We start from the raw sequence: 21,457 nt of genomic DNA on the forward strand, positions 1-21,457 counted from the left end.
AAACAGGTGACCTCAAAACTTTTTAAAAAAAACTGGTTGTCCTACATTATTTAAATAGAGAATGGACCTTATTTGCCACCCAAAACAATGTTCTGAAATGTGAAAGTATTCAAGTCTTGAACCTAAAGACCTTCACAGGTCAGCATTCAGGGCTCTCCAAGGCTCTAGATTGAGAAATCTGTTTGAAATCTGTTTTCAATGCTAATGAATTATTTTACAAGCCATATTTGCTAATTCTTATGTGTGTTTTAGACATAGATTTACTAATCATTATTCAGTTGCAACCCAAAGGTTTTTGCAATGAAAATAAGACATAAATCCAGATTTATAAAGAGCAGGAGATTAGAGAAAGGAGAAGAAATAAAACAGCCAGAGGGTAAAATGAGGAAGGGTTTCCTAGTCTATTTTTAAAAATAGACTAAAGTATTATATGGCTACTGCTCAGTAGCTTTGAAGCCCCTTTTTAAGATTTTCCAAGAAATTCAACTCTTACCGAAACTTTGATGTACCACTGACTAAATCACCTAGGGATTCTTGTTAAGACACAGATTGTGACTTAGAGGTGCCGGGGGGTGGGGGGTGAGCCCCAGATTTCGCATTTCTAGCAAGCTTGCACATGACAAAGATACCTCGGAATGGCAAGGGTGTAGACCCCAAGAATCTGGAATCAGACAGACAATTCGGAGAACCTGCTTCTGACAGGCTGATTTACAGGAAGGTTAGCCTAGAATCTGCCTTACGCGGGGTGCTTCTGGGCAAACCCGGGAAGCTGCCTCTCTAGGTCATTGAAACCGCCGCCTTTAAGGCAACATTTGAGGAATGGGGACGAGCCGCCATACAATCAACAGCAGTTACGTCGACCGGGGGCGTGTGACATGCCCGGCGCCTGCACTTCGCTTCATTGTGTCCTCTCGGCGAACACCTGAGCGGACTATTATTATTCTCATTTCACAGGTGAAGAAACTGAGGCCCAGGGACTTAACTTGCTCAAGGTCACAAGCTTTTCAGGAGCGTTGAATCCAGGTCCAGCTAACTCCCAGAGACAACGCTTTTAACTAACACTCCGGGGGCTCGGGGTCGTGCGCTGTGACCTGGGAAGCGCGGCCGGCGGCATCCCTGCCAGCTACGTCTAAGGGAGTCCTTGAATTCCTTCTCCAGACGTTGCTCGTCTACCCTGCAGGGGAAAGTTCTTTTGCGAACGCCCGGCCGCCTCTGCTCGCCTCGGTCAGGGGCGCGCGCGGCTGATAAGGGTCACGGCGGACCCCGTGGAGACGAGGGCGGTGCCGGGGCGAGCTGGCTGGGGACCCAGCGGGCTGACCCATTGCATAACCGCGAGGTGTCCCTCCGCCCCCGCGCCAAGCCTCGGCCCGGCGAGCGGATCCCGGGGATAAACCCCTTTCGCCCACCCGGCAGAGTCCACGGCGGCGCTGGCGGGGCGGGGTTGGACCCGCCGGCGCGTTTCGCAGGCCGCACTCTGGGCGCTTCCCCGCGACGCTCTCCTCCTCCCGCGCTGCCCGCCGGGCCCCCGGCCCCGCCGGCGCCTCCGCCCCGAGCGCTCCCCGCCCCTCGGAAGCGCGGACCGCGGCGGCTGGGGCCCGGGAAGGGGCCACGGCACGGGGAGTCGGCCGGGTGGGTGCGCCCGCGGGGCATGTCCGCGCGCCGCCGCCCGGGGTACATCGGTCCACGCGAGGTGAGGACGCGGCGGGACGGGGCGGGGGCCGGGAGAGGGGGGTACTGCGCGCCCGGAGCGGGCTGCGGGGCGCGGGCACCGGCCGGGCGGGGCTGCCCGGGGCGCAGCCTCCTGCGAGCGGCTGGCTCTCTCCCCGTTTCCCAGCGGCGTGGGGGCTCGGGGGGACCCGGGGCATGCAGCGTGGCGGGGCGGCCTCGGGCTGGGCGTGTTGGAGCTGGCGGAGGGCGCTCAGTGGCTCCCGCGGCCCCAGCGTCCCCGGAGCCTGAACCCCTTCCCCAGTCCAGGTCATCGGGGCGCATGCTGGGATTGGGTTAGAGGGACAGACATGTGCTCCCTCGTCCTGTCGGCGTTGGGCCCGCGCTCCAGCTGTTTCTGGGCAGGTGGCTGGAAAGGAAGCGGTTTTGATCTCCGTCTCCTGTGCTTTCCAAAGGTAGATTTCCCGGTGTTAGAGAGACTGCTTTTCTGCTGGATTGGGCTTCCAGTGACTTCCCCCCACTCCTTTTTCTTAATCGTCTTCTGCTCAGGTAGTATTTATTTCTCGTGTACGGTGTACTAACAACATACCGACTAGCCTTCAAAACCCTCAACTGACTGAACTTAATTTCTCAGCTCTTTCTTGTCCTTAAGGAAGGCCGTGTGATCCCTGTAGTGCAAACTCAGGGACAAGTGTTGACAAGCAAAATTCTAAGCATGATTCCATTAAGTACTGAGGCCATTTGGTTAGCCTTCCGTTTTCACAGTTCAGCTTTCTGACCATCTTTTTTTTTTTTTTTTTTTTTAATGTTGAGTCAGATGGAACCTACCAGAACACCGGTTAAACCATTCCATTCTGATGGGACTCTAATTCGTCCATCCTGTTTGCTTCTTTGCTGAGATCTCGGTACTCTGAAGTTGCAGCCGGCTTAGCCCAGGAAGAAAGACAAGGCCTGACAAATTTAGAAACACACTGTCTCCACGGATTTCTGAGATCACTAGCTTTTAAAATCATCAAGGGGAGGGGGGTGGCCTGGGTGGTTCCGTACATTGGGCGTCTGATTTGAGCTCAGGTCGTGTTCACAGAGTCCTGGGATGGAGCCCAGCATCCGGCTCCTTGAGCAGCGGGGAGCCTGCTTCACCCTCTCCCACTCCCCTTCTGCTCTCTCTCTCATTCTGTCAAATAGATAAGTAAAATCTTAAAAAAAGAAAGAAAAAAGATAAAGTCATCAATGGACCCTGCAATTTGTCTCACCCTCCCTCCACCAATGTCCTGCTCAACTAAGCCAATGTCCTGCCGAACTAAGTGGAGGGTGTCTGACCCTCCTGAGGTGCCCAATGTCTGTCTGTTAAATAAATAAATGGTGAAAATAAGGAATAGTAACTGAGTGACTGGATTTGGTCATGTAATGGCAGGATCTTAAAAATTGAAAAGGGTTTTTAGAGATTATCTATTCAAACCCTTCACCTGGCAAGCCAGAAAGCCAGGATTCCCATTGGCAAAGATTGGCTAAACTCACATTGTTCATTGGTGATGGAGCCAACACCACAGTCCATGCCTTCTTCTTCCCACTTGGTGACACTGGCAAAGCATATTGTTGCTAGGCATTTTGAACAAAAATGATGAAACTAGAATCACCTATAATTATATTCTTATTCTTATTATTTATTTATTTATTTTAACTGGTGGAATTTTGAAATAAATGAGAGGTTGATTTAGCCAAACCACTTCTGTAGTACAATTTAAAAAAATACAAACCTTTAAATTTAAATAATATTTACTTTCTTCTTGAACAGTGATGAATATTCACATACATCCTAGGTGAACATCCAGAAAAGAAAACTAATCAAAGCAGGTGGACTAAATTTACCTGCATCTCTCCCTGGAATCTCAGCTCCTTCTGGTGATGATTGGTTAGAGTAAAAGGTGTAACATATGACTTCGGAACCAACTTGAGAAAAGGGGTTTATATGAGGATCGTTTGTGTGTTGTGATTAACACCATGACCTTATAACAGAGCTGAGAAAGGGACTTTAAGCTGACTTCTTTAGCATTTTAGGCATTGCATACTTTTTTACGTTTCTCAATTTTTAACAGAGCTTTTTATTTACCTGCCGTATTCTGCAGTGACTACTGTGTGCCCGGTGCTGTTCTGGGCATTTGGGATCATCAGTGAATGCAGCAAAAAGATTTATTCCTGTGGAGCTCAAGTTATAATTCATTCATTAGAATGTTTCTGGATTTTGCTTGGCAGATAGAAAAGAATTTTGGTTTTGCCTAAAGTAGGGAAATGAACTTAAATGTTCCAGATTCTCTTCCTTCCAATCTCCTGATCCTGCTGATTTTATAATCACTGGAAACAAAGAAGGGAATTCAGATAAATTACTTTGACTTCTTTGAAAGGATATCCTCCCACGAAGAGCAAGTGCCACATTAGGTTATTTTATGTATGTTCATTCGGAGTCCCTTAAATTATATTTCCTTTAGTGCAGGGACATCATTGGGGTGACATTAAACTTAATGAAGCATGGGAGGGTTCTTTTTCTCACTAGCGTTAGCGTGCCCGTGGTCGTGTTGCTATTGTAATGGTACCAGTGGGTAAGATGTAGCTGCTTACTTATATATGCAGATGGTGTTCTGCTTTCATTTTTTCTCACTTTATATTTTGTCCCCCACTCCTCTCCATATTCCTAAGCTTCACAGTGTTGTGACTTCTTGGTAAATCCGTTACCACGGAAGGTTTTTTTCAGACATTCCAGTTTTAAGCATTTTCTAATTCCCTCAACTGCTTTTTCTTCAAAACGGCATGGTTTGCAAGCTTAGGCATGTTTATTGTTTTTAACAAAGGCTTATCAAAATGAACTTGGCAGTTTTTCAGTCATATACAGCCAAAAAAAGTATTCAGTGCAGACTTTGGGGTTGTTTATGCATTCCTTAGTACCCTATTGGTTTGCTTTTAAAAATCGCTAATTTGGAAGCTATTTGCTTATAAGGACCTTTGTAGGATATCTCAAAACTCACCCATTAAAGTGGTATGGTATAACAATTTAATTGGGGAAAAACCAAATCCACATTTGATGTTGGGAGATTTGGGGTACAGAGATTTTCCGTCTGTTTTTAATTTCTTCTCCATCAAAGGACATCAGGAAGTGTCATTATCTAACAATGTCCTATTTGAAAGTGGTCTCTGTGAAGCCCTTGGAGGAGAGTCATGATTTCTGATGGCTGCTAGGCACCCGGACTCGTTGATTTTCTTCAGTTGCCCTCTGCTTCTCCCCATCAGTCGCTCATCCCTAAGCTCATCTCTCCTTTCCCTCTTCTTTGACGCCATGTTGATGAATGGGCTGAGTTGCTCTAGCCAGGTAGGAAATGCCTAAATAAATTAGTTATTTAATGTGCTCCTTCTTTACTTAATAAATAAATAATAAATGCTTAGCGAATTTCTCCTTTTTTTTTTTTAAAGATTTTATTCATTTTATTTGACAGAGATCACAAGTAGGCAGAGAGGCAGGCAGAGAGAGAGGAGGAAGCAGGCTCCCCACTGAGCAGAGAGCCCGATGCGGGGCTTGATCCCAGGACCTTGAGATCATGACCCAAGCAGAAGGCAGCGGCTTAACCCACTGAACCACCCAGGTGCCCCTCTCCTTATAAATATTGGTATAAAGATTGTGTTTTGAGCACCTTTTTTTTACCCCCTATGCTCTGGCAGCATGCAAGGCAAAGACACAGACCTGCCTCCGAGGTAGCTTTCAGCCAGGTATGGAAAAAAAAAACAAAAAGATGTTACATGACTGGCTGTCATCCGGGTTATGAGCTTCATGAGGTAGATAAGTACTCTGGAAATTAGAAGGGAGAAGAGAAAGCATGCAGGCACTATAAGTAATCAGGGTTTAGGGAAGACTTAAAGAGAGGACATTTTTGAGCTTCTCCTTGACAGTTTGGTAAAGCTTTCTAGAAGTAGAAGGGTATATCTATCTTTTGGGGAATGTATCTCTGGTTTTTCTCTTTGTGGACCTATGGAGGACTTCCTTTTGAGGGGCCAGGTAAGGCTGTGTTGGGTTGTATAATGAACCCTGACCATTTCTACACCCTCTGCATGCTTCCCTCTCCATCTTGGATAATGGCATACTGACCGACACTACAGCAACTCAGGGCACCTGTGTGGCTCAGTTGGTTAAATGGCTGCCCCTTGGTTTAGGCTCGGGTCATGAACTTGGGGTGGTAGGGTGGAGCCCCACCTCGAGCCCAGTGTTGGTCTCCACGCTCAGTGGGGAGTCTGCTTCAGAATTCTCTCTCTCTTACCTCTCTACCCACTCTCTCTCTAACATAAATGAATAAATCTTAAAAAAAAAAACAACCCAACTCAGGGTTAGCCATTACTCTTCTTCCCTCCGGAACCCTTCCTGGTTGCTCCTCAGCACAGAGGCCGCGGTGGGAAGTAGCTGCCATCACGATGAATTGGTGTACTTTGCTTTTTATCAGCTCAGGGCCATGCTCATAGTCGTGTTTGCTCATAGTTCTGTTTATCACCAGCCTACCACTAGTACTTGCTATTATAATTTTGCAATTTAATGAAATATTACATAAAATGATGTAATGTAAATGCCGAAGAATGTTTTTTCTATAAAAACTGAATGGATCGCCCTATAGGCCCATAAAAGTGAGTCATTTCTAAAAAACGGTGTCAACACATGCTACAGTGTGGATGAACCATGAAAACATTATGCTGAGTGAGAGAAGCCAGATACAAAAGACCACATATTGTGTGATATGTCCAACGTAGGCAAATCCACAGAGACAAAAAGTAGATTGGTGGCTGACATAGTAAGGGGGTGGGGAGAGTGGAGAGTGACTGACAATGGTACATGGTTTCTTTGGGGGATGATGGCTTTATTCTAGAATTAGATGGCAGTGATGGCTTTATAACATGGGAGTACACTAAAAAATCACCAAACTGTAGTCTTTAGGATGATTAAAAGGGTAGATTTTATCTCAAACCACAGCCTGCAAAAGACAGTGAAGCTAAAAAGAGAAAGAACAACATCAACAAGCAGGCTACTACTCCTTACATGTGGAATGGACAGCTGTAGAAGATGGTTAAACTCTAATAAAACGAATCTAGGAAGATTTGGCACTTGGGCTTTTCCACAAGTAACTTTAAGGTACAAATGCTTTTACTGTCTTCGAGAAAATGTGGCAAGATAATAGACAAGGTGAAAACACTGATCTAGTGGATTTCTTAAAACTGATCTTAGTTGTTTGTTTTGTTTTAAAGATTTTATACATTTATTTGTCAGAGAGAGAAAGAGTACGCACAAGCAGGAGGATCGGCAGGCAGAGGAAAAAGCAGGCTCCCCACTGAGCAAGAACCCTGGGATCATGACGTGAGCCCAAGGCAGATGCTTAACCAGTCGAGCCACCCAGGCATCTCAGAACTGACTTTTTTTTTTTTTTTTTTCTCAAAAAAACCCACTTTAATTCCGGCCTAACAGCGCCAGGTGCAATGTTGGGGACAGACTCTGGGTACAATGCTGTGTGGCGACCACTCACTCACACACGGCTCTGAGAAGGCCCCCAAGGGGGACTTACCTTCAGGGGGCTGAGCCAAGGGGGGGAAGGGGTGGCCCCAGAACAGGGGGCAGGGGCAGGCAGGGGGAAAAGGTGCTACTTCTTGGCAAAGGAGATCTTCATGGCATTGTTCTGGGTGATCTTGAAACCCTGCAGTGCATCCCGAGCGGCCCCTGCCTGGACCTCATTGTCAAACTCCACAAAGGCAATGTCGTGCCGCCCAGGGACCAGTTGGACCTCCTTGAAGCCAGGGAACTGGTTGAAAAGCATGGACAGCATGAGCTCGTTGGTCTCCTCGGGCAAGTTGGTGAGGAATAAGATGTGATTTGGTGGATTTTCTGAAAGAGGCTGGGCAGGCAGCATCTGGCCCGGCATAAGCTGCTGTGGGGGCAGGGCCCCTGGTGGGATCTGGCCGGGAGCCAGGCCTGGGGGCGGGATCATGCCCGGAGGCGGCATGTAGGGAGGCTGGCCGGGCATGTGGTGCATGATGCGGGGTGCCTGGGTCATCGGGGGCATGCCCGGAACAGGGCCCTGGACAGCCCCCACCACAGGGGTGGCTGCCCCACCCTGCACAGCCTTCTTGGCTGCTGGGGTTTCCTGGCTCTTGGGCTTCCTCTTCTCCCGCTTGCGGTCCCGCTCCACAAAGGTGCCCTTCATCTTAGCAATGATATCCGAGTCAGTCTTTGCATACTGAATGCGCATGGGCTTGTCGTAGAAGGGGAAACCCTGCATGGAGCGCAGGGTGTTGGTGGCACTGCTGACCTCCTTGAAGATGACAAAGGCCTGGCCCCTCATCTTCAGGCTTCGGGAAACCAGGATATCCAGGATCTGGCCAAACTGGGAGAAGATGGCATAGAGGGACTTCTTTAGCTCATCCTTCTTGATCTTCTCGTTGAGATTGTTGATATAGTGTGGTTGGGGCGGGTCTCGGGAACTGCCATGGAGAGGTGCCGAGGTAGAGCAACAGAGCCACAGCTCCTGCAAGTGTCGCCGCGTAGGTTTCTGAGCGTCGACTACAAAAGCCAGAACTGATCTTATTTTTAATGACATTTAGTCTTATTTTACTCTCAACAGTAGTGGGAATTCTCACCCTCTGTTACCAGTTAGCTGTCCCCAAATGTGTTTTCACTGTTGATTTTTGTATTAAATGTAGTACTTCTGGGGCGCCTGGGTGGCTCAGTCACTTAAGCCGCTGCCTTCGGCTCAGGTCATGATCCCGGTGTCCTGGGACCGAGTTCTGCATGGGGTGCCTTGTTTGGCGGGGAGCCTGCCTCTCTCTCTGCCTCTGCCTGCCACTCTGCCTACTGGTGCACTCGCTCTCGTTCTCTCTTTCTGACAAATAAATAAATACATAAAATCTATAAATAAATGTTTTACGTGGGTTTCAAGGAGTCTCGACACATGAGGGGACGGTGTGGGGAAAGATGTCCTACATCCAGCTTGGCGTTCCTTTTGGTGATCTCTTTGGCAACCTGAGTGCTGTGCTGGTCTTGATTTCCCATTTTGGGTTTCCAAGTAAGATTTTCTCTGAACAAGGGATTTCTTGGTGAAAACAAGTTTGTAAATGATTAGGCCACATGTTTATAAGTTTCTGCTTCCCTTTCTCTGCCAAATTTGGTTTATGTCATTCTGGTAGCTCCTAATTATTTCAAAATACTACCGTGCACCTGTGTTGAAAAAGCATGGGAAGACATTGGTCTTATTAACTTTATATCCTCTGTGCCTGTGCATCAAATGAGTAATTAGATATTCTGCGCAAGAAGCATAAATTGGAAGTCATTAGCATAGCGACTCAGTTTAAGTCCTGTGTGTGTGGAAATAATCACGCCAGGAGGGTGTTGATGGAGAGATGTGAGGTGGGTCAAAGATGAAATCCTGAGGAATGGTGGTGCTAGGTCAGGTACTCTCTGTACTCACATTTTGGTCAGCAAAGTTCCTTCTTTAGTTTGCTATTTCCCCACATATGCTCGGGCATAACTGTCGAAAGAATTGAAGCATGAGTGTATATGTGTGTAGGTGGAGGTGTGGGGTAGGGTCAGAGCATAGGCCATGGAAGCCAGCCAGGGAAGTTTCTCTTCGAGGGCTCCTTCTATATGTGTACTGATGTCCAGAATGAGAAGATAAACTTGAGTGTTTGCCTCATGGATTTGGTAGTGAGAGAGCCATTGCGGTATTTTTGTCTTGCAGTGATTTGTTAAGAAGCATTACAGTAAAATTCAGACATCCCCCCTGCCCTGCCCCCACCATGTCTTCATTTCCCTTGTGGGACTAGAGTGGTGACTACTAAGTTCTGGGTAGGGTCCCAGTGAGACCCCAGGTAAGTCCCCATGCCACAAAGGTCTGAAGTTTTATTTTGTGTCATTGACACAGACTTTGCCTTCAGTGTTGGCCAGCTGTTTAGCAAATGTGTTACAAGTCTCAACAGGCAACAGTGTATTAACATAATTTATAAACCCTCTTAGAAGAAGTCAAAGTACCCTGATAAAGAATAAATAAATGCTCATAAGTAAGACACTGGCAAATATATTTTACTTAATAGGGGGTTCTAATAATAAAGCAGGCATGATATGGGGGTGGGGAAAGTTGAGAGTTACTTGTATCAAAAAATTAAGCACCACACATTTTTTTCCCTCTTGTTTTTATTTCTTTCAGTTGACTTCTTCCACATTCAGAAAAGAAAAATTGTAGACAACCCTATGTTTTAATTTTATTAGAGATGAAGGTGTAATTAAAATTTCAAATGAAAGTGGGGGGGCATCTGGGTGGCTAAGTCAGTTAAGTGTTTGACTCTTGATCTCAGCTCAGGTCTTGATCTCAGAGCGCTGAGTTCAAGCCTTGTGTTGGGCTCCATGCCCTGTGTAGAGTGTACTGAATAAATAAATGAATAAATAAAACTTCAAAAACTAAAAGAAATTTCAAATGACATTGCATAGCTGATGCATCTGAATTGGTCTCTCGGAATCGTTCTGGCACATTCTGCTTTCTTTAGAAATTCTTGCATGATCATATGCCTAATTGGCTGCAGATACAGGCTAGATTAAGGCAAAGTTTAAGTTTTTTTTTTTTTTTTTTTAAGTTTTAATAGTTTTAAGGTAGGAAGAGCCTTTTGAATTAGATGGAATAGAATTAATTACTTTTAGAGGCCCTAATAAAAACATATTGTGCTTAAGCAATGTTAAAATAGCTCAGTGAGTTTACCTCTTCATCAGGCAAATGTTTGCTGAGTCCCAAGCATGTCAGGTGCTGAAGGCCCACAGAGAATAGATGGGGTCTTACCCAAAGGCTTGCAATCTCCTAGGGGAGGCAGATTACTTGTCTCCTAAGCAGACAAGTTATCAGGGCATTGTGAGTCCCTTCTTTAGTTCAAAGCCAGATGGTCTAAATGCTGCCTGGGTTGGTCAAGCCATTAAGGAAGTGTAGAGACTCATGTGGTGAACACCCTGAGGAAGGGTGGTCTAGGCACCAGGCACAGCATGTACAAAGGCACTGAGGTGGGAAAGTAACACTGTGGACTGAAAGAGCTGCGTGGCTTCCCAGGGTGGTTAGGGATGGCATGGAGCCATACACCTGCAGGGCATGTGTATGGCTCCATGCCAGATAAGACCAGAAGAACTGGCAGGAGCAAGATCATTTAGGGTCTTCGTGGACCGCACTAAGGAGTTTCAGTTTTGCTTTAGCTGCTAAGAGTACTCCTTGAAGGCTTTTAAACTGAGGAGTGGGGGTGGGAATGGGGTTTTGGTGATAAAATTAGCTTGTGCTTCAAACATTTCTGAATGAGGCTTGAAGAAAGGTCCAAGAGAGTGACAAATGAGTGGTCTGTTGAAATGGTGCCTGGGGAGTAAGGTTCATGCCTCATGGTAAGACTTCCGCTTTATTCATATTTATAGTCTTTGTGCTTGGTGCCCTTACAGGGCATGTGGTGGAGAGGCAATTTGATGTTCTAGGAGAGCAGTCCAAAATGTGGGCATTATCAGCTAATAGGCTCAGTTGAACATGACAGGATTGGATGAACAAGACATAATTGGATGTAATTACCTGAGGAGCATGTAAAGAATGAAGTGTGAAATGGGTCAAAAAATTGTGGAGAATAACTAGGGTGTGTTCACATTATACCCCGGGCACATCTTGGTCACTGTACCCTCCTTTTTCCATTCTAGTTACATGCCGATCTTTTTCTAGAGCAACTGTGAGGGCAGAGACTACGTCTTATTTACAGTGTCACTGCCATTGTTCACAGCTTAAGCCCTGTGTTTGGAAATGATCACCCAAGGAGAGTGTTTATAAAGAGACGTGAGATGATGGGTCAGAGATAAAATCCTTGCACAATTCCAGAAAGTGCTATTCATATGTCTGCATAGTTGTGTCTCACTGTGAATAATGCCTCTTGGGGTTGTGCTTCAGCTGTCTCTACTCAGCTGGTCACAGCAGCTGTCATGCTACCTCAGATATGGTAAGTGTCCAGTATGTTTGTTGAATGGATGAGTAAATGACATGACATCTAATGAGTGGCCAGAGAAAGAAGGCTCTAGCAAAGGAATGTAAGAAGCATAGGTCTTTGGGCCAGGGGTGGAGGATAAACAGGCAGGACTCTGGTCGAGGAAATTCAAGGAAGAAAGTTTCAATAATGAGAGAGCGTGCCAAGCGCTACAGAGAAGCCAGTTAATTAGGGATGGCAGAGTTACTATTGGCAATTAGGAGTCATTGGTGTCTACAACAGCTTGAGCGGTGTGTAGGGGAGGCAGGATGCAAATTCCATTCTGCGGAGGTGGGAGTGAGAAAAGGAATGAGGACACAGTCCGTGTGGACAGGTCCTTAGGAGGCCAGGTTTGGGAAGGGAAGAAAGTAGTTGGGGGCAGATGAAAGGGCAGTAGGGGTGAAGGGGGCTTTCTTCCCAGGTGGTAGGGGTGAAGGGGGCTTTCTCCCCTTGGCTCGAGTTCTCTTCCCTTCTTTCTTCTCTCACATTCCTCCTTCTCGCTTTCAAGATGACAGATACTTGAGGAAATTTGTAAGCTGAAGGTCTAGGTTCAAAATACAGAATGTAGAAGAGGGGACACTACCCTGAGAAATCAAATACGAAGGGAAGCCTCTTTCTTTGCCAAAGGAACAAAAGGGATGAAGGGTGCACATGGATAGGGAAGAAGTGGACGAATAAGCTGAAGGGGGAGAAAATGGAGTAAAAATAGCCCACATTTTCTCTATAAAACAGGAACTGGTATTTTCGGGGGGCGCTTTATATGTTCTAAGCTTCGTTCAAACTACTGCCCTGGGTGAAGCCTCTGAGTTCTAGCAACAGTCATGTGAGGACGGAATTATTTTCCTAATGTTGTAAGTGAGGCAGTGGCAGCCCAGATGGGTGAAGCCTCTGGCCTGAGGTTGAACAGCCGCCCAGAGGCAGGACCAGGATGCCTTCAGTGCTGTCCACCATCCTGCTGTGGGGTACATAGAGTACTTCTTTTGAATAAGCAGTGTGCAAATGGAATAGGTAGAAATATTGTTGCTGAGTCATTCCAAGCACTTGGTTTGTGTTGGAAATCATAATTGTGCCATTGATTTGCGAGGTTGAGAGATCTGCTCTGGCAGAACTTGCCTTACCAGTTATAGGAATGGAAATGTTTGGATGGTCTGGGTTGATTCAAAATTGAGGACTGGTGGCTTAGAAGGAATGGGGATGTCAGAAAGAGAGCAAGTGACATGGTGGAGAAGGAGCTCTAGCCTCTGAAGAGCAGGCAAGCTGAGGGGTTGGGAGGTGAGGGAGAGAGGCCAGGGGCCTGGGAGCTCAGGGAGGTTGGAAACCAGGGGCAGTAGGAGTTAGGGAATTGTGAAGGATAGAAGGTTGAGGTTTGGGACATCTCACATCAGCTCTAGTTTTCAGAAGTGAGGACTGGCATAGGTGATGATTGGTTGATGGCTTTGGGAGTACATGGCTGAATTGAATGGAGGTGAATGTTATGGGACGTGACGAGGTCAAGGTTGAGGCTGAGATCCGCAGAATGTTGGGCCCATGTTGACTAGACCCTCCCTCTTGTGGGAGGATGGTGCCCAGTAGCCCTAAGGACGGGTCTGGACTTTAGAAAGCTACAACCCAAATATGCTGTGGTTCTATCGAAGGATACAGAAGGCTGATCTCTGGCATGCAATAAGTACCACCACCTGCTCCCAACAGGGCAAGTCACAGAATGGTTGGATCGCTCCCATCTTGCACTGTAGTTTTTGAAAAAAATAACTTGCAAGTATCGGTTGGCAAAACAACACCTTTCAAAGCAACTTTGGATGCTTTAGCCAAATCATCTTTATCACACTGCAAAGAAAGGACTGTGTGCTCTGATGCAACCGCCTCCTCCTTCTCCCTCTTCATTCTCCTCTCCGGGAGTGAGCGGCACAGTGGGCGGGGAAGAAACTGAGGATCATCAGGCTTCCAGCTGTTGAGCTTTGTTGTGCTTTGTGGGGGTGGGGGGTCGTGGGAGAGGGGCCAGAATTTGAGTGGGGCTCAGTGGGGCTTCTATAGTTAGCCATGTGATGGGAACCAGCAACGCGTGCTCCCTTTGTACAGCTGTGCATACCACGGTCGGCTTTGCTCTTCTGCCCATTCAGGGTTGCAGGAAATCAAAATTAGATCCGAGGTAAGCTTAGATGCCCTACATGTGAAGATCCGGAGCTACTCCTGGGGGACAGAATATGTGTGCCAGGCCTAGGCGAGTGGCCGGCACGGATAGTGAATCAGGCAGGCTGTTCTGGGGTGTACGGAACAAAAACTCCAAGCTGGACTGACGGCACTGGTAAGGAAAAGGATTTCTTCAGTTAGCAGAATGTCCCGGGCTCTGGCTTGGCTTCTCTGTGATTCTCTTGGCTCCGTCCCTGCCATGTGTTCATTTCATTCTCAACCTGATTGCCCTCATGGTCTCCAGATGGCTTCAGTTGTTCGAAGGAGCACATGGAGACAGGAACATCCGCTGGGGGATGGGGGGAGAAGCAGCGTCTTCGTGTCTTCTCAGTAGTGAGCGAATCTTTCCCAGAAGCTCCCGGAAGACTTCCTTGTCCCTGGCAAAGAGGGGGGTCACAGCCCTTTCCTTAAATCAGCCCATGACTGACAGGCCCAACAGGGTTGCTGTGATTTTGATTAACCACTTGGGATGGACTGGATGTTGGGAATCATGTCTGTGACAGAGAGAAAGCTCAGGGGCATTGTTATAAAATTCCAGCCTTTTCAAGGGGAAGGAGCCTCAGGATGGCGGCGGTCAAGTCCCACTCCAGCATTTGCTGGCACTGTGAACTCCGGCAAATTACCAACTTCCGTGAGCTTCGGTTTTCTCTGAGATGATCATCGTGGGAGTTGGAAACTATATAAACTTTAAAGAGTGAATTTTTCATTTAATAATGATGATGATGACGATATGAATAATGGTTACATTTACTGAGCACTTATGTGTTCCAGACTCTTGCTCTAGTAATATAATTCACTAAACACATATCAAGTAACCATCATACTCAAGGCATTCTAAATGTTTTATTTCTGACCCTGTTAAGCTGAGATCTGGAACAGTAAGGCTAGAGAAGAGGCTGGTGGTCAGTTTCACTGTGGGTTTCAGTGCTGTGGCCAGTGTGACTGGGAGTGGCAGCTGGCTATTGGGCCTCTGACAACTGCTCCGTTGTCTGCCACTGACGGTCTTTTGCTAACTAACTAGTTCAGGGCTCCCTGCTCTAGGGGTTTGCAACACACAGGTGTACATGTGCTTTTAGAACACTCGATCCTTTTCTTTTCTCTTTCCCTTTACTTCCCAAATATAAGATTTTTGTGTACTTATGCTTTTGAAATAGTAGAGGGATTTACAAATGTTTATTACACGCTTATCTCTATTATCTCATCTGAGCCCCAGGAAGAAGTCAAGCATGAATGTGCATCTGTATTGAGAGTTAGTGGGGTCATGAGTTCCATCATGTACTGAAGGCAGTAGGTGGTGGTGGCGGCATCATTTTTTTTTTTTTTTTTTTTGATGTTGCAAATTACCCTGCTTTGAACATCACTGTGAAGTGAACTTCCCCCATATTTTGGTTTCTATCCATCAGATAGTCTCCTGGAAGAAGAATCTAGGTCAAAGAGTTTGAAACTTTTTGTAGGGATTGCTTGATTGGCTCATGGAAAGTTTCTGGATGGTGAAAATGACACACTTGTAGCATTATTTGGGGGATTAAGCGCTTTCTCAGTCTGTGGTGCTTTTATCTGCCTGGGATCATTAACTATTTCCAGAAAACCTGAACTGTTCTGATAACATCTAACTTACATTTTCCCAGGTCCCCCTTGCAATTATAGTAAAAACTGTGATTCTGTGGCTCAGCTGATGCCATTTCCTCCCCATTCGTTTGTAAAGTCCTGGGGAGAAACTAAACTCATCCATCCTGATTCATCTTTTCCTTAGCGTGAGTTACTGCCCTTGAGGCTTCTCGGTCTGCATGCAAAGAGACTCCCCGAAGGTCTATCTTTGATACACATCTGCTTTTTACTCGTAGTTCTGGCCCTCGTGCTGGGACTTCTGCTCTACTCTGAGACAAAATGCAAGTCGTTGATGGCGAAAGTGAAATGCAGTATGCTGGATTTTCTGCTGATGCAGTATGATATGGAGTATCTGTCTCGGCGTTGTGGTGGGACTACGAAGACTTGCATTCATGTGACTTGACTTCCCATGTAATTGTCCCAAGAGTTTCTAAATGATACTTCTCCCCAACTCTTCCAAGCCCACCCGATATATTGATGAATGAAGCTACGTGAGCAATACAAAGTCAGAAGAAGGAACTGTCAGTAATCTTAAATGAATTTTTGAAAACTCATAGTTGCAACCATTTATGATACGAACTATATTTGTATTTTGTCCTTTGTACATTTCCTGAGCTAATTTTAAACAAAAGTGTGTCAAGTGGGATAAGCGGAAAAAGCAAAAGTGTAGGACCCTGGAGGTGACCATCAACAGAACACACAGTGTGACCAGGCCTGGGGGGCCAGGGTCGGGGGAGAGTGCTGTGGCAGCAACTGAGTTGTTTGGGGAGGGCAGGTAGAAACTGGAGACCCAGGAGGCCGCTCCTACCAGATTACAGGGCCAGTTAGGGGGAAAGCCTGCATTTCTACCCAGATCTTTATGCATTAGAATGGCACCTTCTTTATTTGCTTCTTTTTCCATGTTTGAATGTTCAAAATTACCTCTAGAATAATCAGACTTTACAGAAGGGAACAAAAGAGCATACTGCTTCCCCCACTTTCTCTCACATCTCCGGTTTACATTATTTTTGAATGTATTGTGCCAGTGCAGTTAACATACAGTGTTCTGTTAGTTTCAACTGTATAGTATAGTGATTCAATGCTTCCATACCCAGAGCTCGCCACAAGTGCGCTCCTGAAGCCCCATCACCTAACCCCGTATCCCGCCACCCCCTGCCATCTGGTGACCATCAGGGTGTTCCCTAAAGTTATGGGTCTGTTTCTTGATTTGCCTCTCTCCCTTTGTTCTCCTTTGTTTTGTTTCTTAAATTCTACATGTGAGTAAATCAGGGTTACATTTTGTATTTTTAATGTCCCCCTTCTGCCAATAGGGTTTCATTTTGAATTTCTAAAAAATGGCTCTTAAACGTTTGAACTTGTCTTGAATTAGTCCTTGGCAAGAACCGTTTGCCTATCATGGATTCAGTGGATCCCTGACCCTTATTGGAAATGTCAGGTTGTCCACAAAACTCTTGTAACTTGGGGGCCACCTGGGTGGCTCAGTGGGTTAAGCCTCTGCCTTCGGCCAAGGTCATGATCCCAGGGTCCTGGGATCGAGCCCCGCGTCGGGCTCTCTGTTCAGCAGGGAGCCTGCTTCCCTTCCTCTCTTTCTACCTGCCTCTTTGCCTACTTGTGATCTCTGTATGTCAAATAAATAAATAAAATCTAAAAAAAAAACCCAAAAAACTCTTGTAACTTGGGCAAAATGCTAACCCAAAAGAAATGTTACAATTCAAATGGGACAGAGTCGCTTAATTCCTGTGATTTGCTGAGCAACTTGAGGGAATTTAAAACAGTTACTCCCTGTCTTCCTGTCCAGGTGGAGCTCAGCTTGGAGAACCTCCCAAGACTAGGCACTGAGCTAACATTTCCCTTTTTGGTTTGATTCAACCAATTTGCCCTGATAACAAGTTTGAAGGAATTTATAATCGAATAGGAACCAAGGTAGGCATTCACCTTGTCAGGTAAAAATAGGGTGCTAAGCCCATAACTCGTGGAAACAAGATCACAGAGAGAATACATAGATTCCTACAAGAAATCTTACCAGTTATTTACAGTATCCATTTACAACTAAATGATCGGTGGTGGCACTTAAGCCAGGGGTTGCGAAACCCCCCTCTTTGGGAGCTCAAGCATGAAGTAGCCGAGCTGTGATTTAATACGGAGGGACAGGGCTCTCACCCGGTTGCAGAGAACATCATGTCACCATTGGACAGATACTCTGATTCTGTTCTTACTGCCAAGGAAGTATCAGCTGACAAAACCGACAAAAATCCCTGCCCTCCTAGCGTTTACAGTCTCATTTGTCACTGCCTTGGAAAACAAATGATCAAGCCAGTTAGAATGATGGGCAGAGCAAAAGAAGATGAGTCAGACACACTGGTTCCTGTAATAAATTGCACGGATTCCAGATTTGTTCATTTTGAGGCCTTTTTCTCATAGCCAGTGTTTCCGGGTAAGTGTGTTGACTGTAATTACAATAGAAGTTGAGGTAGCTTCTTTTTGGCATTCTGCTGGTTTTGTTGCCTTAATTTGCCAAATAACCTTAATCATAAAATATTACTGGCTCTACAAGGCAGGCCCTGGTTTATTTCCTTCCCGTTTTGTTGTTGAATGGAAAATAGAGCGTTGCAAACAATTCCATCTGTCCTGTGCTGGTGGTGATGACTAATTGATAATGACTTGGGTGGGGTCCGAGCGCCCAGCAATCGGTTCCGGTTCCTTGCCTCGGGGGCTCCCCCCACCCCCAAGCCCCATCCCCCAAGGGGCCGTGCTCTTACAGGCCTGGTTTTCTGCCCGGCGGCATGACTCTGATGAGGTCACTAGAATAACAAGCCTGGGAGCTTGAACTGAGGAAGCCATGTGCCTTTTCTTTGAGCTTCTTGTGGGAAATGGGTGTAGGAACCATCTGTGACTGCACTTATCTCATTTTCCCAAATAGAACTTCTGGTCTTGCAAAGTGAGGCCAAATTGATAGTTTTGAAAAGAGTAATGCTGGCCACCGGCAGGGATCTATCTAGTCCTCTCTTCCGTTCAGGCTTCAGTGCCTGGGGAGCTGTCTTTAGCAACTGAATGAGTATTACCAATGTGAGTGTTTGTGGCCAGGATTCCTGAGCTGCTTGGATGTATGTGCCCAGAGCTCCTGCTTGTCTTGCACATTGAGGGGGCAGGGGGATGTTCTGTGCTGAGCTGGGGGCAGCGATCTGCCCAGCCAGGGTCTCAGCATTCCCAACCTGGGGCATTTTCCCCTGGAGGGACCTGTGAGTCCTGATGGCCACATGTCTTACAGAAGACATAGGTGTTCCTACTGACACTGTATGCCCTCAGAGGATCACATCACCCACTGAAATTGTAGCCAAACATTTCTGGGACACTTCCACCTCAATACAAAGTCCAGTGGGCACTCTAGGAGCCCAGTGTTTGTGTCTCCCCTTTATATGCTGAAGCCCCAACCAGCAGTGGTGCATTATTAGAAGGCGGGGCCTTTGAGGTTCAAGTTTAGAGGTGGTCATGAGGGTGGAACCCCGTGATGGGATTAGTGTCCTTAGAAGAAGGGGAAGAGAGGGAAGAGCTGAGGAGAGGCCATGTGAGCACACAGCCAGAAGATGGCCCTCTGCAAGCCCCTGCAAGCCATGGAGAGAGCTCTCACCAGCACCCCACCTGGCTGGCACTCTGATCCCCCCCCTTCCAGCTTCCAGAATTGCAGTAAAATAAATGCATGTTGTTTAAGCACCCCAGACTGTGGTATTTTGTTAGGACAGCCCAAGTGGACTAGGACAGGCTCAGTGCCTCTTCTTAGAGTCTTACCTGATCTGTCAGTACGGTTAATAATATTGTTCCCTTTTTTAAGGGGGGGGGGGCATTTTATACTTTTATTTTTATATATATATTTTTATTTACATGTAATATGTTATTTGTTTCAGGGGTACAGGTCTGTGATTCATCAGCCTTCACAATTCACAGCACTCACCATAGCACATACCCTCCCCGATGTCCATCAGCAGGGCACCTTATCCCTCCCACCCCGACCCTACCCTCTCCAGCAACCCTCCGTTTGTTTCCTGATACAAATGTAGTGATCAGAAGGGACATGTGCACCCCAATGCTTATAGCAGCAATGTCCACAATAGCCAAACTATGGAAAGAGCCTAGATATTCCTCAACAGATGAATGGATAAAGAAGGGGTGAGATATATATACAATGGAATATTATGCAGCCATCAAAAAACATGAAATCTTGCCATTTGCAATGATGTGGGTAGGACTAGAGGCTAGTATGCTGAGTGAAATAAATCAGTCCGAGAAAGACAATTATCATATGATCTCACTGATACTAAGAATTTGAGAAACAAGACAGAGGATCATAGGGGAAAGGAGGGAAAACTGAAACCAGACAAAACCAAAGAGGGAGGCAAACCGTAAGAGACTCTTGTTCTGTTTTTTTGTTTTGTTTTTTGTTTTTTGGTTTTTTTTTTGAGCTCTGACCCTGTGCTTGTCTGGATTTATCTTTACCTTTCTCAATTTCCTTGCAGCCTCTGCTTCTTCTACCCCTCCCTGAAAGACTGGGATTCCTCCAAGTCCTTCTCACTCTTCTCTCCCACCCACCATCAGGACACCTGGCTCCTCACATTGGGGTCTGTGGACCAGCATAGGCCTCCCTTGTGAGTTTATCAGAAATTCAAATCTCAGGCCCCACCCGGACCCGCTGAATCTGAATCTGCCATTAACAGGAGACGCCCAAAGAAGTCTGAAAGGCCTATTCTTCGACATCTCAGTGACCAGTGGCGTGCCTGGATACTGAGTGCAGGTCTGGACACCAGGTCTCTCTCCTGAGCTCTAGACCAGTTTCTCTAACAGAGCCCCTGGTCCAACCACTTCAGGGTCCCACAGGGATACCGAACTTTGCCGGGTCTAGAGTTTTGTTTCTTTTTTCCCAAATATGCTCCTCTTCCTTCGGGCAATATAGGGGCTCTCCAGAAACGTCTACTTTGGAACTCCCGTTTAACATTGTGCTAGATGGTTTCTTTGGGGTTAGGAGAGCTAATAGCCAGGCAGGATACTCTGATCTGGCTCACCCAGTGTTCATTTGGCCTCTCCTCTGACTGATCGGTGTGGCTAACAGTCTTTTGTTAAATACTTTGAATATTGCCCATGGTGTCATGTTCCTTTAGTAACATGTCTAAGATTTTTCCTCTGTAGTATGTTCAAAAGCACACAGGTACTAAATAAATTAGGTGCTAATTTAAAATTAGTATTACTTATTATATTTGTTATTAATTATAATATATTAAAGGCACTAGTACTTAATACATATTTTTGAGCAAGTAGGAGGTTCTCTGCCTGCAGTGCAAGATTTTCAGCATGTCTGGGATTGACCATAGCTATCCCAAAGGAAGGTTCATTGGGAATATAGTGTGACCCGATGTGTCACATGATTGAGTCCTACAATATCTGTGCAATGATAGAGGATGGTGACATCAATTATAGTGCATTTGTACAAACGCTTTATAGCTGTTAGAATATCAGAATACATTTACTAACATTCATGGTATCAAATGAAACGACAAGAATAAATTATATAAAATGATTATAGTTTGGGATTTTTTAAAAAGATTTTATTTATTTATTTTACAGACAGAGATCACAAGTAGGCAGAGAGGCAGGCAGAGAGAGAGGGGAGGAAGCAGGCTCGCTGCTGAGCAGAGAGCCCGATGTGGGGCTCGATCCCAGCACCCTGGGATCATGACCTGAGCTGAAGGCAGAGGCTTTAACCCACTGAGCCACCCAGGCGCCCCTAGTTTGGGATTTTTTTGAAGTGCGGTGAAATATATACAGTACAATTTACCATTTTAATGTTTTCAAGAGTACAGTTCTGTGCCATTAAGTACATTCATATTGTTGTGCAATGATCCCCACCATGCATCTCCAGCACTTTTTTTCTATCATTTTGATGAAGTTCTAGAACCTAGGTGAGGTT

General features: G+C 46.2%; 2 protein-coding genes across 7 annotated transcripts in view; one reads left to right on the forward strand and one right to left on the reverse strand.

Annotated features, from left to right (window-relative positions):
- The first annotated feature begins 1,124 nt into the window (after nucleotides 1-1,124).
- Nucleotides 1,125-21,457, forward strand: part of SLC16A12 (solute carrier family 16 member 12) — a 76,414-nt gene continuing 56,081 nt past the window's right edge. Inside the window, exons 1-2 of one of the 6 annotated variants that reach the window (XM_059169513.1) lie at nucleotides 1,135-1,690; nucleotides 2,121-2,214. The gene's annotated coding sequence lies outside the window, so the exon portion shown is untranslated. Of the gene's footprint in view, nucleotides 1,691-2,120; nucleotides 2,215-21,457 lie in introns of all 6 variants that reach the window. The other 5 variants (XM_059169515.1, XM_059169517.1, XM_059169518.1 and 2 more) reach the window with 5 other exon arrangements.
- On the reverse strand, nucleotides 7,150-8,188 carry LOC131828677 (U1 small nuclear ribonucleoprotein A-like). The gene is given in 2 exon segments (XM_059169519.1): nucleotides 7,150-8,143; nucleotides 8,146-8,188. Coding segments are annotated over 2 exon segments (843 nt in total). The 5' UTR covers nucleotides 8,174-8,188; the 3' UTR covers nucleotides 7,150-7,328.

Source organism: Mustela lutreola, chromosome 4, assembly GCF_030435805.1.
Source record: "Mustela lutreola isolate mMusLut2 chromosome 4, mMusLut2.pri, whole genome shotgun sequence".
NCBI classification, from domain to species: Eukaryota; Metazoa; Chordata; class Mammalia; order Carnivora; family Mustelidae; genus Mustela; species Mustela lutreola.